The 18,526-nt window shown below is 42.0% G+C and overlaps 1 protein-coding gene across 17 annotated transcripts in view; it reads right to left on the bottom strand.

The window, feature by feature from the left end:
* MAST4 (microtubule associated serine/threonine kinase family member 4) overlaps nt 1-18,526 on the bottom strand; it is a 617,295-nt gene that overhangs the window by 218,863 nt on the left and 379,906 nt on the right. The window contains exon 1 of one of the 17 annotated variants that reach the window (XM_084800725.1): nt 3,125-3,580. The exons of the other annotated variants lie outside the window; for them this stretch is intronic. Within the exon in view, the coding sequence (XP_084656851.1) occupies nt 3,125-3,171 (47 nt within the window). The 5' untranslated portion in view covers nt 3,172-3,580. Of the gene's footprint in view, nt 1-3,124; nt 3,581-18,526 lie in introns of those variants that run through there. 17 annotated transcript variants of the gene reach the window in all.

Here is an 18,526-nt window from a genome sequence, read left to right as displayed (position 1 = left end):
AGGACATTAACAATTTTACTAATAGATCTTATTTTAAGATGGAGCTAAAAATAAAAATTAAAAAAAAAAAGATGGAGTTGATCCTTGTCGATTCTCAATTATTTTTACAGGGGGAAGATCAGACAGGGGATTAGTCATTCTGCCTCTAACTCCTCCATGGAAGGGAGCAATAGTGATCCCAGTTTCAGCACTGCTTTTCTACTGGATCACGGTTCTACATGGCATCACGTGCTTTTACCTCTGAGAGCAGGGTCTGGGTACAAGGCTCTACAGCGGCTGTTTCAAGCCAGCTGTACCCTTCATCGGGTAGCATAGAGAATTTGAAACAGTAGCTAAAATAAAATTTAAGTGTACTAGTATTTGAAAATGTCTGACACTATCTTTGAATACCATTGTGTGTATAATTGAGAGTTGGCTCCATGTGTCACAAACTGATGTGTGATATTGCTCAAAACATTTCCATCTAGGTACTAAGGAATTCCAACAAAGCTTGATGGCTTCTAAAACTGTTCTCTAGTTTGATGCTAATATCTGGTAAGTTAAGGAGTTGGACTCTTTTTTGCTGCCAGAGCACTTCAGAAGCTGCTGATTTGAAAGGTACTGTACTTGAACTTAGCAGCTCATTGGAAACCTCTTAGGAATGCTCAGATACATCACTCACTTAATCTATGTCCCATAGAGTCTTATCTATCCTAGTTCCTGTCCTAAAATAGCCATGCATGGGCCCTCACACCATGCTGGCTCCAGTCAGAAGCCTATATGACGTATTCTGTAAAGTGTTATAAAGCAGACGTTACATTTATAAAAGCAAAATGACTTTATAGGGAGTAGAGCGTTGTCATAAATTTCGGCATAAACTTAGAGTTTGTTAGCTTCTAAAATATTTGTTTATTTGATTATCTCACAGCTAGAACTTACATTTTAAAAAGTGGGAATGACAACGGCCCCTGTGTTCTTGAAGGATTCCAGACATAATCTACAGGGAATGAAGGGTGCTCGTGCACTGTTCCAGAAATGCAGTGCCAAGGGAACAGACTCTCCTGAAAGGAGATCAGACTGTCTCACGAAGACAGGATCCCAAAACTATTCTAGGCTTATTGGGTTTGTGAGCTAAGACTTTGTCATGTGATCTCCAAATAGTCACATTATATACATTGTGTATGTTTTTAGTAGTGTCAGGGTTAGGGCTTCATTCAAAAATGTTAATATTTCTCTCCAGTGCCTGGATGCTGAAGTTACTCAAAGGCTAGCTTTCTCTTGACCAAATGCGAAGCTAGCTGTGTGTATTGTAATTTTACATTCCAAGGTAAGATAATGAAACTGAATGACATGAGACTACTTCCATGGCGCGGAAGCATAATGTTGTATTTTACTATCTACGTTCCCCAGGTGAGAGCAGCAATCTAGATGCACCATGACGTTTACCACACAGAGGAGGAACATCTGATACCCAATCACAATCCAGGGAACCTCATACTCAGCTGATTCTTGTGGCCTGTGTCATCACGAGCAACTTCATAAGACCTGTGACAACCTATTACCCTTTCAAGCATCAAACAGGACACACGCAACAATCCACTGAATGGATTAAAGTTATTCTAAGTGCCTCCTTCCTTGTATTATGGACAAGGTGGTTTGAAAATGAAAGGAGGAAGTATTTAGTGTGAAATGAGATTTTTGATATTCAAAGGGAGCAAGGGTACATGACTCCAAACCAGGGGTACACCTCCTGGCAAAGGGTAACGCTTCTGGTTCTACACCTATAGCTGTGGGTAGGAGGGACAAGAAGGTAGAAGGATGCATGCCCATCAATAAAATATTCCTACAAAAGCATGACACTTAATGCTCCCGTTATTTGTGGGTCAGGCGGGAAAATCAACTATGGCAGTGGGTAAACATTATTTGTATGTCCATTATGGAAAATGCTACACCTAGCAAGCAAGAAGGCTGTGAGAGCCCTCCAACATTTTTTTTATAAGTGATCATTTTATTTGAATAAAATAAGCATAGATTTTTAAGGGGAGGGATAGTTTAAGAACTATTTACCAGGATGCTGTACATTCACTTATGTATTAATTTAGAATATAATTTCTCTTGCACGGAGCATCTACAGAACTCAATGATGGAATGATGGACACTTCATGGTGAGCATATAAGAGGTGGACGTAGCTCTCTCCCTGAAGTGTGATATTATGGAGGATATACAGCTTTCACAAAAATATAATACCCTATCTGTGCTGTAAATGACATAGTTATTTATATTTTCCTACCAGATTAATATTCTACTGTTTATTCCTTAAAGTGTGTCAGTGCAGACTTGCTCACAGCTTCTGCATCTTCGACTAACAGATTTAAAATAAAAATTTGCTGACACTTCCTGCATCCCAGATGTCTAACTTCTGCGCCACAAATTTGATGTGGACATTTTCACGTAGCTGCATCAAATCAGAAGGCAGTAAGATGCGTTAATGGGTTTAAAAAAAAAATAAAAACGAAGAAGAGGAAGAGAGGGGAAAAAAAAAGACTAGCTAAGCAAACACAGACTTCAACTAGGTAAACACATTGCATGCTATGGCTGGAGACTGCAGAGAGGGTTCTAAATGTTGTCCAGGTCATTAATATTCGGCTGCACTGATGAAACACAGATCACACATCTACTGACTGTCACAAATAACCCTTCTCCTGCGCGCTCACCCACCCTGATGTTTCCTATTATTCAATGCAGACAGGGGCCTTTCTTCAGAGGCAGGCATTATGAGCATAAACAAACAGTAAGAGAAAGAGAAAAGGACAGCTATACCATGGCCTACTGATGCATTCTTTCACAATGAGCTGTTAAGATGTTTCCAGAATTGAGGCTCAGCAACTTTAAATATGCAGCAGCGGCATCTACCCTCCGACTGCAATGCAAAAAAAAAAAAAAAAAAAAAAAAAAGCCGGGTCTGGGTTTTGCACATCAGCTGGAACCAAATGCCATGCATTTAAAACATGTTCCTCCACCTCACACTGCAGTGCTCTGAGGCTGTCAGTACAAACAAATGCTAAATAGCTATTGGTCCCCCGGAAAGAGAAAGCGAGTGCCATGCAGAAAGCATTAAAATATTAAAACACAGACAATACTTACTCCAAGGTCAGCCCCGGAATCTGTAGTCTTTCCCGCTGGGCTTTCATGGTTGTTATATGTTACCACGCTCTATTGTAACCATGACACACACACTCTGCCAGCGTCCCAGCGATGACAGAGAGCCAAAAGGAGCCTCTCTAAAGGACTGGACTAACAACCTCTCAAGGGGGAGGGCGATCCTGTAAGTTTGGGTCCTTCCACCTCCAGCGGAATCAAGAGCTGTCAGCGGCTTTCCTCAGGTTAACAGTGGTGCGCACTGCACTGGTTTCGTTAAAGGAACGAGGCTCGCAGCTCTGCATATCAAGTAATTGGTTTCTGATTTTTTTTTTTTTTAAAGAAAGTCGCTACACTCACAGACCCACTTTTTACCTCAGTGAAATGAAGAGTCCCTTTCACAGTGCAGGCTGGGGAAAAAAATATAAAGCAACTGTGTCACACACAAGAGAGTTCATTTAAGAAAAATGTCAGCTCCCCCTCCCTACACAGCAACCCTGTGACACTCAGGGTCTGGCTTTGCCACCCCTGGAAAGCTAGGTTTACTCTCTCTCCCCTTGGAGTTAACAGCATAGCTTATGGTCCACAAGAGATGAGGGACGGTGCCTGGTGGAAATAATTAGGTTTTTTTTTCCTATATATGGCAATCACCAGAAAGAGGAATAAACTAACTGTACTAATTTGGGGGAAGTTGAACTCTGTTTTAAAGCAGAGACTTGTGTGAACAGGCACAACGCGGCAGTGGGAAAGTACCAACTAGGAATGCGAGAGACAGGAGCGTGTGTTCTTAGATCTGCAAAGCTGGTTTTAAAGAAGACCTCAGTGTACCACACTTTACAACAGCAATCTAATGTGAGTTAAGAAGGAAAGAGGCAGCACATCTATTACGAGCTAGAAACTTTCATCCTGTGCTTATTCAAGGAACGCAGTTTTTTTTTTTCTCACAGTATTCCAAACTTGGAACTAACTGTATTTCTATTGTCGAGTATCAAGAACGTATCTGAGTCATTTCCTCTGATGCATTTTAAAATGTTTTAAAGTTTGGCAACCACTGGTTGGTTGAAAAAAAACACACACTAGAAGGAAAAAAAAAATCCTAACTTTCTTCCATCAAGAATTCGAATTCTCTAATACTACAAGGCCACACGCACACATACCTACACACCTGAAACCACCCTAGGTGACATGGCATGTTCTCACACCACCCTAGGTGACGTGGCATGTTCTCACACCACCCTAGGTGACGTGGCAGTTCCCACACTGCTACATTCCGAGACCGTGAAGCCATATGCGCTCTTTTTGCAGGAGCATCCGGTAAGGTACACAGACTGTGGTAGTACCTAGGCTAGACGCTGGACCGTTTACTCGCGCCATGATAACTGTGCTCGGGACTGTGTCCCACACAAAGGGCCAAGAGGGAAAGCAGAGCTGACGGCCTCCCTTACATCTGACTCCACTTGGCCCCCACCCATTTTTTCACGTTTCTCCTGGCATTACCTTCTTACAGCAACTGTTTATAACTCTTCGGAATTGAGTCCAGAGGAAGAGAGATTTATGTATCGCCCCAGAACCACACTGAATCCCTTATTTGCCAATTTTTTTTTCTGTGAAAGTTGTTGGGGGTTTTAACTAGTCGCCAACTTCTCCTTAAGGGCCAGTAGTCAACCCTCTTAGCTTTTAGAAGCATCCAATCCATCACCTCCATGGACGTGAAGCCATTGGAAAACCATTGTCTCCACAGCGAGTACAAAGGAAGGGTGTAAGGTAGTGACAATTTAGTAAAAAGAAAAAAAATAATAAAGAATTATTACGGATCACTAGAGATCAATTTTACTCAGAAATGGTGATTTTTTTCAAAAGCATTTAAAAAAGATCAGTTGCCTATATTAAAAACAGTTATTCTGAAATTGTTTAGTTTTTTATGAGAGACTTCAGTTTTAGGAAATAAACACTAATCCAGTTGAATAAACTTCTACACACAGAGCTTCTCAAGTGATTTTTTTTTTTTTTAGTCCCATAAGCCAGTAGGCTAGAGGCCATTTTCACTAGCATTTCCTTTCAAACTTCTAATTTAAGATATTCAAAGCTGGACTCGCCACCATGACTCTCGGTGCCCTCCTGATGTCAGACGTGTAGCCTCTCACTAGTATTTTCTTCTGAAACCACCCAGACCTGAGGCACACGGTTCCTCAGCTGGATTAATTTCCCCCAACATTCTTCCTAGGTATCCTCTTTGTTGTAGAGACCACAGAAAATCCAAAGCGGTCTTTTCTGAAGCAGGTCGTGTCTCCGAACAAAACCCCCAATAACTTCCCTTTCATTCACAATAAGAGCCGAACACCAGGCATGCTTGGGTCCAGATGGGATAGTCAAGTGTCAGTAGGAGCAACAACATAACAGTTGTCTGAAGACAGGACTCTAAGAAAGGAGGAAGAAGGGTAGGAGAGAAGGAGGGTAGCCAGGGTCTCCATGGAGGATGCTACAGAATGACCCTCAGCACCTTGTGAAAGGGGAAGAATCAAACACCTTCATTTTCCTATGTACTGTACTGCATACATACAGAAATGACTCTTTCATCCAGGATTCCCAACTGGCAAACAAAGAGATGGCAGACTCAGAACAGTACTGTTTTCCAAGCCCTGGGGAATCAGTGGATCTAGGCTGTGAGCACTTACGACTGCTGACACCATGGATAGACTTATACTGGCCTTTATGTGTCTCCTGGGGCAGCCTTACCAAAAAATTTCCCAGAGCCCTGGAGAAAGCCAAACTCTATATCAAAATATCAATGTGCAAGAAGTAAACAGACAACATGTAAAATAGTATGAGAGACGTGACCAGCAAAAGCTAAATGTAAAACTCAAAACAAATGTAGCTTCCTAAAATAATATGTTCTATTCAAGTATTTTATGTAATTATTTATACAATTATTTTTAGTAAGGAGGAGAGGAACGGAAAGTTAAGCCTATAACACTCAAGAGCCTTAAGATACATAGCAACTAGCTATAACCCACTGTCACAGTTAAGAGTTTCTATTGCTGTGAAGACACACCATGACAGTGACAACTCTTGTAAAGGGAAACATTTCATTGAGTCCAGATGTTTAGTCCATTATCATCATGATGGGTGGCATGGCGGCATGCAGGCAGACATGGTGCTGGAGAAGGAGCTGAGAGTTCTACATCTGGATCCACAGGCAGCAAGAAGAGACAGTGAGCCACTGGGCCTGGCTTGAGCTTCTGAAACCACTATCCCACTCCCAGTGACATATCCACTCCAACAAGGCCACACCGCCTAATAGTGACACTCCCTATGGGCCTATGGGGGCCATTTTCATTCAGACCACCAGACCTACGAACCTTCTGTGGGTCCTGATATCGAGGAAACTATAAAGACTTAATTCAACATTTCAACAATAACCAATATGATATAAGACCTTATACACACATATTTAATGCATACGGAATACATACATACATGTGTATACATACTTTAGTTCCCTTTCTGTGATAAAATACTCTTGACAAAGCAACTTCTTAAGGCAGAGAGAGTTTACTAGATGCACACATCAAAGATAAAGTCCTCCATGGCAGAGGAGTTCTGGTGGAAAGAGCTTGAATCAGTTGGCTATTCCACTCCTACAATCAGAAAGCAGAGACCTACAAATGCATGCCATTGTTCAGCCCTCTTTCTCTACTTACTTATACAGTCCATGACTCCAGCCAGGGAATGACACCGCCCACAGTGGGCAGGTCTTTCAACCTAACGAACACAATCAAGATTATCCTCCACAAGCACGCCCAGAAGCTCATCTCCTAAGTGACTTGAGAGCTTATTAAGTTGACAGTTAACAATCACCATCAGAGCGTGTAGATGAGTCCATACACAAACACACACACACATGGCGCAGCTATCTGGTGAAGGCCAATCACCTTTTGGTATCATATCGCATGATCACCTTTAAATCCTTATCTTTCAGAGATGTACCTGGAAATGTTCACAGATGAAGTAATATACCTAAGGGTTTGGTTCCAAATAAATAGGGGGGGAAAAAAAAAAGGAAAGGCTGTAAAGTCGGCTGTGGTTTTCTACTATTTTTTAAGGCCTGGGTGGTAACATGGATGAGGACTTACATAAAAGCTGGTATCCAAAGCTCCACACCAACCTGCCCCTCCCCCAACCCTTCATTATTTGTCACTAACACCTCATTTATGTCCACCTTGTTCCCTTTGTACTTATTACCCTGGTACAACTGGATCTTAAAGGTACCTTAATACCTGTCAGTCCCCAACCAAAAGTGGTACCTTTGAGGAGAAGCCTGGTGGACAGAAGTTAGGGCACAGACTATGCTCTCCAAGAGAGCAATGGTACCCTGTCCCTTTCTCCTTTGCTTCTCGGATGCCATGAGATTATTGGCTCCACCATGATGAGGGCTTCCCCACGATCCCAGAACATCAGAAACCTCTGAAATAATGAACAGCACAAATCCATCCTCATTTTAAGGTGATTTCCTCCCAACAGGATGATGAACATGTTCCTTGTTACCTGGACTCTGAATTTTCTTCATACCATGGTTGTCCTATTTGGACATGCAACACTCCTGTGCCTACTGCTTCCTTCTCCTTATCTTGACATATTTTTCTTTTTAGCACCTATAACCACTTGATCTCTTCTGTATTTGACTGTCTACCTGCATGACTGGAGACTCCTGGAATGTAGGTGTGATATGAGTTATGAAATGCTCTATGCATCTCCAGTGCCAATGGCAGCCACCAAAGTATTACCCCAGAACAAGCTAAAAAAAAAAAAAAAAAAAAAAAGGAAGGAAGGAAAGACTCTGTTGCAGATTAAAGAGGCTTACCCTCGAGTAATATGACATGATTTTGGTGGGATGAGTAGAGAGGACGCTGGTTAAACTTCTTTGAAGGGCCTCAGAAGGCATCGAACAGGAGCCTTCTCATGTTATAGGAACGGCACACTACTGACGTTAATGCATTTTTAACAAACGCAGTGTCATGGCTTATGTTTGGACCTTTCTTTATTTTCTCCTGAATAACAGCTGTCAAAAAGATTCTTTTTTAAAAATTTATTTATTTTTTCCTTTTTTTTTATTAATTTATTCTTGTTACATCTCAATGGTTATCCCATCCCTTGTATCCTCCCATTCCTCCCTCCCTCCCCTTTTGCCCTTATTCCCCTCCCCTATGACTGTGACTGAGGGGGATTACCTCCCCCTGTATATGCTCATAGGGTATCAAGTGTCTTCTTGGTAACCTGCTATCCTTCCTCTTGGGATATGGATAAAGGCTGCTGCTACTGACGTCTAGTAGGTGCAGGTCAGACGCTGCTAAGTATCCTACAAAACAGACAACACCATCCCCACAGCAAAGAACTACCCACCCCAGCCGCCTCCAGCACCAGTGTAGCTCTGGAAAACCCTGATGAAAAAAGAGCCAAGGGGCATCTTAAAGGTGCTTAGCATCAATCACCCGCTTTAACCATTTAAGTTCTGGATTCACAGCACTCAGCGTAAGTGGAGGTAGGAGCGACCATCTTACTGTTTCACATCTCATTTCACACTTCCGATTCCTAGCAACCTAACTACCCTGGAACTGTATGGAGACTTGAGTCCTGTTTTCGAGGGGAATGGCTTTTTATAGCCGGAGCCCCAGGAGCACTTCTGAGTCACAGAAACCTAATTACGGGCGAAATCCATGACATTCCAGAACAGCAACCCAGATAGAAAACTGTCGAGCAAGAGGACCGATAACATGGAGAACGGGCTCCACAGCTGCTCAGAGGGCCACGCTGAAGCAGCGCACCCAGCCGTGGTTCCAGACACACGCATCTGAGGCACACGGCCGAGACAAAAGAGTTCCAGCTAAGTAGTTTGACCTCCCCAGTGAAATTCGTGAGACAGATCTCCCAACTCTAATGTTCTTCTTTTCTTTCCTCATGAGTTCAGGATTCTAGAAGGAAAGCATGAGAAGGCAAAGGCAACAGTGGAAGGGACCTCCACTCTTGATGAATGCTCAGCCATCTGTAGATTCCTCCAAGGAGAGCACAGTTGAAGAAAACTTTCAAAGCTGGCATCCATTACTGGTTCTTTCCCTTTATCATCCACATAAGAAAGTACGGGTTAGATGAAGGTGAAACACTATGGTCTGATGTTTTTCATTGATTGTTAATTATTTTGTTCCCCGAGATCTGGTTGCTGGCCAGACGAGCACACTCTCACGTACCCCTGTCCTTGTTATGTAAACCCTGCTCTACCTAATTTAAAGGTGATTAATTGGTTAATAAAAACTGTCAAAGCCTGGGCAGGGCAGAAATGAGAGGTGGCGTTAAGTAAGGCTCGAAGGCTTTTGGGGACAGAAGGACCATGGACAGGGAGAGGAAAGAGAAGAGGAGTTGCCACGGGATAGGAAAAGAAACACGTGACCAGAAGTTGTCCCTTAGGTTTGGCATGGAGTGAAGCCACCCAGATGGAAACCATAAGCAAGTATTTATGGAATTATGGGATGGGAAGTAGCCCAGATAGAAATTATTAGAGCAATTGGCATGGGATGTGGGGCTGGGAGGTAAAGGTAGCTTAGAGGGTTTGTATCTGCCCAGCCTCAGGTAAAACAAGGCTTTTGATAATAAACATTTTAAACTATATTTATATTTTCTATAATATAAAGGTATTAATGTGAACTTTTTTTCCTTTTTTCTTTGTTTTCTTTCTTTTTTATTTTTATGTTTTTTGTTTTTTGTTTTTGTTTTTGTTTTTCTTTAGATAGGGTTTCTCTGTGTAATAGCCTTTCCTGACCTGGAACTTGCTTTATAGACCAGGCTGGCCTCAAACTGACAGAGATCCACCCGCCTACCTCTGCTTCCCAAATGCTGGGGTTAAAGGTTTTACCACCACATCCAACTTTAACAGGAACTTTTACTAGCTAATATCGTCATTTATTTAATAAACTATTCACCTCTGTCTGTTTCAGGTGCAAGAAATGCAACAATGGATGAGATCAAAAAGGCCCATCTATAGGGTCGTTATTCTGGGAAACTTAATAAGGACATACACAAGACGGTCTCTGATAGCAGTGGGTTATCAGCACCTTGGATGACACAGAGTCAAGGGCTAGATGGTGTCTTTGGCTCAGAGACTAGGGGACTCAGTGATGCGTAAAAGTCACTGGCAGGTAAAAGCTGTCAACCCACAAATATTGGGAAAGAATGGCACTGCAGGGGGCATGCATCCACTGCAGGCATTCTGACATTGGACCAAGACCAGTTCATTTGATGATTATCAAGAAGCCTGCCTACATGAAGGACAGTCTGGGCTTCACGGAGGATGCAACAGTGTGTTGCTGCAGCTCCTTAAGGTTGTTATCGACTGGAGAAGCAGGGGGAAGTGTACAGGGACAATTGATGCCTGGCATTCTTCATGACGAGGATAACAGAAACTGGTCTTAAGGGGGGGAGCGGTGCCTTTTAATAGCTGGCGCTAACTCTTCGAACACATCCTTTATGTGAGGCCTCTCTACAACTTCACTGGGCAACTAATATGAGGTTGAGTATGTGTGTCCTCTGTGAAGGATACTGGTGAAATGTTTCAAGTGTGTGAGACCTTTGAGAAGATCATCCTAAAGTCTGCACGGGAGCCTGGAAGCTTGGGACAGAGCATCAAGCCTTCTCTCTTGAGGCCCTTCAGCCAGTGAGACAAAGCTTACCCTTGCTATCTACGTGCCCTCTAAAGCAATGTAAGGAATCTAAGGTATCGTATTTACTATCAACTACTGGAGGATGTGCTGGGCAATTAACATAAGCCATTCAGGGGAAATTCATGAGAGAGAGCAAGGAAAAGGCAGTGCACAGAGAAAGACGAAGGAAATCACCAGGGTGCTGGCAATGACCAGCAAAAGGAAATCCCCAAAGGAAAGTGCTGCTGTCACCAGAGCATGGAAGGTGACTTGGGCCCTAGAGCTCAGGGCTTAGGAAGGAGCTTCAATACAGGACACATTAGAGTTTACCCGAGGCCACTCATATAGTGCAGAAGTGCAAACAAAGGCTTCCTCGCTCTGAAGGAGCATATGGAAAGGATGCATGATAGCTAAATACAATCCAGGTAGAGGAAAAGCAGCCCAGAGATTGGCTCCACGGAAAACGTTTATGCAGGAAAAATGGAAATGTGATCGCGGGGTGACAGACAACACATTATGCACAGAACACCAGCCCTGGAAAGATGATGCTATTACACCAGTCTGTGAACCACCATCTTACACTGCAAAAGGAACTTGGTTCTTTAGATTCAGGATGCTGAGGCAGGAGGATGAGCTTGCAGTTTTGCTGTACATTCATCATAAACCCCAGGGATCTTATAATGCAGAAGAGGGAGGAGCCAGAGTTGGAGGCAATGGTAAAAGCAGATGGTCAGGTGAAACAGCCAAGGCTAAGGAGCTCTAGAAGCTTCTAGAAGCTTCCAAAGGGAAGGAAACTGCTTCTAGAAGGAAGATAGCCCTTGACTTACCCAAGAAGGCCTATTTCAGAGTCCTGGTCCCTAGAATTGTAAGATGATACATTTGTGCCATTTTAAGATACTAAGTTTGAAGTAAATTGCCACTGTAGCAATAGGAAACTAACACAAGCATATGTGGAATAATATAAATACTGAAAACTGATTTAATAACAAAAATAAATTAATCATACTCTGATGGTGGTGTTTTTAGATTGTGAAACCAGGAAAGAGGGAAAAACGCAGTGATGTGGGATGAGGAAGCAGAAGAATGATGCCTTTCTGTATCCTAAATGTGCCACGCATGAAACTGATACTAGGAGGAACCTAAAGAAGTTAATGAGAAATACAGAGAATATTATTAAAGAACTCAAAGGGAGGTAAGACTGGAGGGTGGGGATGGGTGAGGCAGGGACTTAAAAACCCTATATATTGTATTTTGATAAGAATAAAATTAATGTTAAGAAGAGAGCTTGGCTGCCAGGGCTGACGGTAACTCCCTGCCTATCTCTGCATTTTACTGCACTCGCTTTTACTGAAACACCATCTAATTTCCTTGCACTTTTTTATCTAGCATATTCAGCTAGACACAATGGCATTTTTAAAAATGGGAGAAAAGCAACCCCTTCCCATCCCTAAGACTGAGTGACTTTCTCTCGCACAATGGTATCTCCTTCATAATCAGTGTGATGAAAGCCTTTGTAAACAGAAGGGAAATGAGAGCAAGCAAACAAAATGCAAACTAGTCCATGGAAATGAAGGGAAATGAATACTCTCCATACTCCGCATCCACAATAGCGGCTCACACCTATAATCCCAACATTTGGAAGGCGGATGCGGGAAGATTGTTGAGTTCAAGGCCAGCCAGGACTAGTAAGATCCTGTTTCATAATATCAAGAGATGCGGGTGTTGAGTGCCTCAAGGTCCCTCCTGCCATTAGGACACTCTTTGACTTCAACTTTTATTTTGCGGTAAAGCTCTTTTTTTTTTTCTTGCCAGCTGCAGACTAACAGTGTCAGCAACCATGTAACATGCTGACCCTCCCACACCCTGAACTCAAATGTCTTCTGTTCTCTCCATCCTACTGGCTTTGGCTCTGATTAAACACTCCATGTGCAAATTGCAGGCTAATCCGGTATAGCAGCATCCATTCTCTGAGCACAAGAATTGCTTCAGGGATATGTACATGGCTCAAGTTAGGTCAAGGGCAAGAAACAAAGAGATTGTTTTCCTACTGCATTTCAAGACGGGAGGTTAAGTGTCATTGGCTGTCTCGTGATCATGAAGCTGGTAATCACAACAGTTAAAAAGGCAAAATGAACGGAGAGAAGAGCAGAGCTTGATGTTAATTATTTCGTCATGTATCATATCATGTCATACTAGAAGCCCTACACCCAAACTTTAGGTTTGGTGTTTAGATTAGGTGATGCAACCAGTCCCTTCTCTTAGGCCAGTTTGGGTTGGCTATATAGTTAGCAGATACACTGTGATTACCAAATTCAGTAATGAGAGAAGGCTTTGTGAGCACATGACTAGCTTCACTTTAAGGCTTTCCTTCCAGTAATGTTTTTTTAAACCAGAAAGCTACACAATATCTAACAATAAAGATATAGTACACTTGCAGTGCTGTTTGTAATAGCCCCAAACTAGAATTCACACAAATGACCACTGTGCTGGTTTGTGTAGGTATGGCCTCCATAGACTCCTGAGTTTGAATGTTTTGCCCATAGGGAGTGGCATTATTAGGAGGTGTGGCCTTGTTGGAGGAAGTGTGTCACCAAGGAGGCGGGCTCTGAGGTCTCATATATGCTCAAGCTATGCCCAACGTAACACACAGTTTCCTTCTGCTGCCTGAGGATCAAGATGTAGAACTCTCAGCTCCTTCTCCAGCACTATGACTGCCTGCTTCCCATGCTAGGCTACCATGCTTCCCACCATGATGATAATGAACTAAGCCTCTAAAATTGTAAGCTAGCCCCCAATGAAATGTTTTCCTTTATAAGAGTTGCCTTGGTCACGGTGCCTCTTCACAGCAATGAAGCCCTAACCAGGACAATCACTAATGGTAAAAATGGCTAAGTACATGGTTACGGAGCAGAATGAGCTAATGACTACATGCCACACAGTATCACGTATCACAGCAATAAGAAAAATAGCTAATAGAAATAATATGCTGTGGGGAAACTAAAATGGTACTGCTACTGCAAAGAAGCGAAAGTGATTCCCTAGAAACAAAGAAAGAGATGCCTAAGAGTGACCCATCTCACTCCTGGTGTACACCTCGAAGAAGTGAAAACAGGAACGCAACCATTGCTGGCTGACATAAAGCGACTCCTACCATTTATCTGAGGAATCTAGTGTCATCGGATTCATAGAAAAAGAAAAGAAAACGAATAGCTGCTTCTAAAGGACAGCAGTAAAGACACTAAGTCAGTGCTGACTGGTCCAGAGTCACAGTTGGGGAAGATGAGAATGTTCTGGAATTGGGGAGTGCTGATGGTTATACAGCAAGGTGAATGTACTTAATATTACAGAAGGGTATACTTGGAAATAAATGGATCAAATGGAATTTTCATATTTTGCCACAATAAAAAAAAAAAGAAACAAGCAAACGAGGAAAAAGAAAGCATAACTGTCTCACATTCTACCTTTACTTTATATGTCAGGACTGGCAATGAAGTCAAGGTTGGAGAGGGAAGCCTAATGACAGAAGCCAAGAGTCTACACTGTAGCTTTTGTTTCCCCTCCAAAATGCTGCTTACATAGGCATGCTACATTTGTCAATTTTGTAAATTTAGAAATTCTGAAAGTCTCAAGCTACCTCTCTCCGAAGAGCAAAGAATCTACTTCTGAGCTTTCTGAGCCTCCAGGCTTCTCTTGCATGGCCCTCTCTTTATATTATTTCTATTAAACACTATCCTGTCCAAGAACACACACGCACATGCCTACCGAGGAACTTCTTGCTAAATCAACACAAGAAGCAACAGGAAGTAAAAGTAAGTTAACACCAACAATACTAAAACAGGAAGACAACCCAGGGGGAAACACAAAATGAGAACGCGGATGCCCAAAGGGGTCCATTGAACGAACTGTCTGTGGCTAACAGAAGTATGCTCGCCCAGCATCACCCACTGAGTGCACAGACTTGAACTTAGATTTTTCCACTTTATGTGCCACAGTCTTTCTACTATAAGCTAAAGTTTTCCCGAACACAGCATGGGCAACGTGTCATGTTTGACGAAACCGACTCCAAGAGAATTCCTCTAGGTAACACAGGCTGTGCATTTAATTCAAGCCAAGATATGTACGTTTTGTAACACTCAGTATTGTATAGAGTCAAGTGTGGAATAGCTACATGATCCAGAGGGTGAGCAGTACATATAAGTGTCACATAAAGACACGGGACTTCTGAAAGTCTTCAAAATCATGCCATCCACCCTTTAGAGGTTAGAACTGATTTGTAAAGTGCTTCCACCCCATACCCTGTACCCAGTTCCTTTTCTCATAGATTAGCGGAGACAGGGGGCATAGTTTCCGTTTTTTGTTGAATGCCTTGTTACACACAGTCCCATCCATTATAAACCTGCAGAATTGCCATTGAAGAATCCAAATGACAGTGGCAGAGCAACTTTCATTCCAAGAGGAGGTCCCAGAAACAGGTTATCTTCATAGCATCCGTTAATTATTTTATGTTTTCAGGTTTTTGAATCATACCAGGGAATTTTTTTTTTTTTGTCTGATAATCAGTGAGAATTGGTCAAAAATAACTGCGGAATGGCTCATCCTCTAGGACTCTGAGTAGAGAAGGCAGAATGGCATTCCTCTCCTCCTACCCCGCCCTCCCCCCCCCCGCCCTCTTGCCCCTCCCCCGTTCCCCAAGCATGCCACGACTGCTCATTGTGGTCAAGGCACAATCTGAACGTGTCACTTTAGAGACATCCGTGGAATTGATTAGCAAATTGAAAGGAACAGCCATGTGCCAAAGTTGACCTATTGAGGAAATGTCATGTGTATCGTTTATGGACACTGGATTTTGAAAGCTGGGGAAGACAGTACGTACGAGGTGACATCACCACTGAAGAGCTGTCCTATAAAAGTCATCTTTCTGCAATTCTTCTCCCTTAATATTCCACATAATTCCAAACTAACCACAGCATTTTAGTTATAAATACCATGGTGACCTGACAACTTATATTAAATAATGTGCCCAAGTATGTTTTTGTTTGAAGTTACGGGAATAGAAACATCAGATTTCTCTGACTAGATGCCATCCATGCCCTGGAGACTAGCACAGCAATGGAAAACCACAAATGCCATTTTTTTTTTTACATCACATGCTGGCTAACCATCATTCTTTTAACAAAGATTATGGGTACCACTGCATGCCAAATGCTAAAACAATAAAACTTAGCATTTCCCAGTTTAAAAAGGCTTTATTTGCTATATTCTGGGGAAATGAGGGAGAGCAGAGAAAGTGAAGGCAAAGTTGGCCCAAACTCATTTGCCTTAATAGCAAGTTTTGATTAGGTTTTTGTCCTTTCCTTCCAAGTTCTACTGAACAGATGAATCAGAAGACAGGAAAGAGTAACGCTTAGACTTTACGTACCCTGTGAGAGCAACAGACCAAAGGATTGCATTCAAATGATTCTCAACAGCCAGGCAAAACCAGACAATGGCAAGCTGTTCTAAACGTGTTATTTTCACATTGTTGTCTGCATGCACGTCAAAGTTTTTGAGAGGAATGTACTGTACTCTTCTCCATCTTTCTCATAGTCAAACAGCTCCATCGCAATACAGAGACAAGCTGAGCCTGTTTGGCATCACAAAGGCAAAGAAAAAAGTCCCTAAAGAAACACAGCCATAATAACTACTTCCTAACGAGTGGACAATCAGTCAATTCTCATTTCTCCAGAAACAGCAAAATAAAAGTATAATCTTCCTATGCAAACACAATGCCTTTTTGGGAAAGGCAGGAAATAAACATCTTGCCAAACCTACAGGAAGTGGATATTGCCAACGTATCAAGTCATTACTGAGGCAGAAGGTAGGGATGAAAGATTAAACTCACTTGGTACAGGATGCTGAAAAAAAAAAAGTTCTTTTTTTTTTTTTTTTATCAACTTTTCCTGAGCAGAATATCAAACATTTTTATAGTACTTGAAAGGGTTATTATCCCATAATTATGTTTTAATTTTCTAGGCAAAGTTTATTCAGAAAAAAAATGTTATTTATGAAATTTGTTTTGTAGGATTTATGTTAATGTCTATAGTGGCTAAGATTGTGCTTATAGTGAGTCCTCCCTTGAGCTCTTATATCTCAACTTCAGCTACTCTAACCTATTAGCATTTTCTCTATTTTAAGGAAGAAATGAGAGAGCACTAGGCCTTTACTAGTCCAAGGTCAACCAAGCAGAAAAGAGATTTAATTTGTTTTTGTTTGTCTGTTTACTGATTGATTTATAGACATGGTCTCATGGATCCCAGGCTGGCCTCAGACTTTCTACATTGCATAAGATGACCTTGTACTTCCGGCCTCTGTCTTCTGGATGCTGGGGTCACAGGCATATAGCACCACACCGGCTTTATAGCTGAGGACATTTTAAAGCAGGCTGGGATGCCAATATTCCTGGGGCAATGACACATCTAGGGATCTTACCCTTCTCACCCACTTAAATATCCTTTACAATCAGTGACAGAGCAGAAAAGGGATGTCTTGGACAGATTACCGAAATAGCTTTAATGAATTATCTTACTATGGAAGGTGAGGTAGAAAAATACAGCCAACATCTCTAGTATATAACACTATCTACGCATCCACTCATATATCTATGGCTTTATTATTTCTGTTCTGAGGATAAATGGTATTACCTGTGGAGATCGGACACCACACCTACTCACTTTCTAGAACATTCTTTAATAGAAGACTTACTTTGACATAGTTGAGAAATACCTTCATTCTTTATGGGTGCATTTGTGTCCCAGCCCTAGCATTTCTTTCTTCGTCTGTTCTACTTTTGATTTACAGATTGATTTATAGATTGATTTACAGATAAACCCCCCCTGTTCTTCCCTTTATCATAGATTAGGATCTACAAGCATTTTTTTTTCATTCATTAATATTTTGTAATATCTAAAGTTTATTGTTTGATTATATATATAAAATGTCAGTCCAGCTGATGAAGTGCTCTGGAATGGGATGTGCTGTGTTGAGAAGGGCTAGAACGCCTTCTGTGGCTTTGGGCATCCAGAAAAGGTGAGAGGCGGAATTACAAAACGCACATTTTGATGCTCTTACAACCAAAGTGCAGCCATCTACTCAAAACCAATCTGGGTTCCAGTAGCCAGGGTTTTCACGTGACGACAGTGAGACTCTGCCTTTTTTTTTTTTTTTTCAGATCTTCTCAAGCTTGAAATCAGATCACATGTCTTAGCACGATCCAGTACAACTCAGACTTTGGTCCTGAAACAGGGAACCCAACTCTGAATCAGACACAGGTTTTCATTCTCACCCCCTTGTCTTTCCTCTCCGTCTGCCCAGGCAGTTTGGGAAGTCATTCCCGAGCTCGCTTACACTCACATCTTAGGAGTCACCAGGATCCTTTATCACTCACCGTCTTCTTTACCAGCTCGAGTACGGATGGAACGGGCCCTGTGACACTTGACTACTGGTTAGACACAGTTATGCTCAGTCCTTTTGGGGGCTGCATATTAGATATTCTGTGTGTCTGATATTTACATTACGATTCATAAGAGCAGCAAATTTATACTTATAAATGAGCGATAAAATAATTTTGTGATTGGGGGCCACCACAACACAAAGAACTGCATTAAAGGGTCACAGCATTAGAAAGGCCGAGAACCACGGGCTCAGAGGAAAGGCCTTCTACACATGAGAACCTTGTTGTTTT

The sequence above is a fragment of the Acomys minous genome (assembly GCF_964271855.1).
Source record: "Acomys minous genome assembly, chromosome: 11".
Lineage (NCBI taxonomy): Eukaryota > Metazoa > Chordata > Mammalia > Rodentia > Muridae > Acomys > Acomys minous.
The sequence above is the reverse complement of the archived record's forward strand: the minus strand, read 5'-3'. Positions and strand labels throughout refer to the sequence as shown.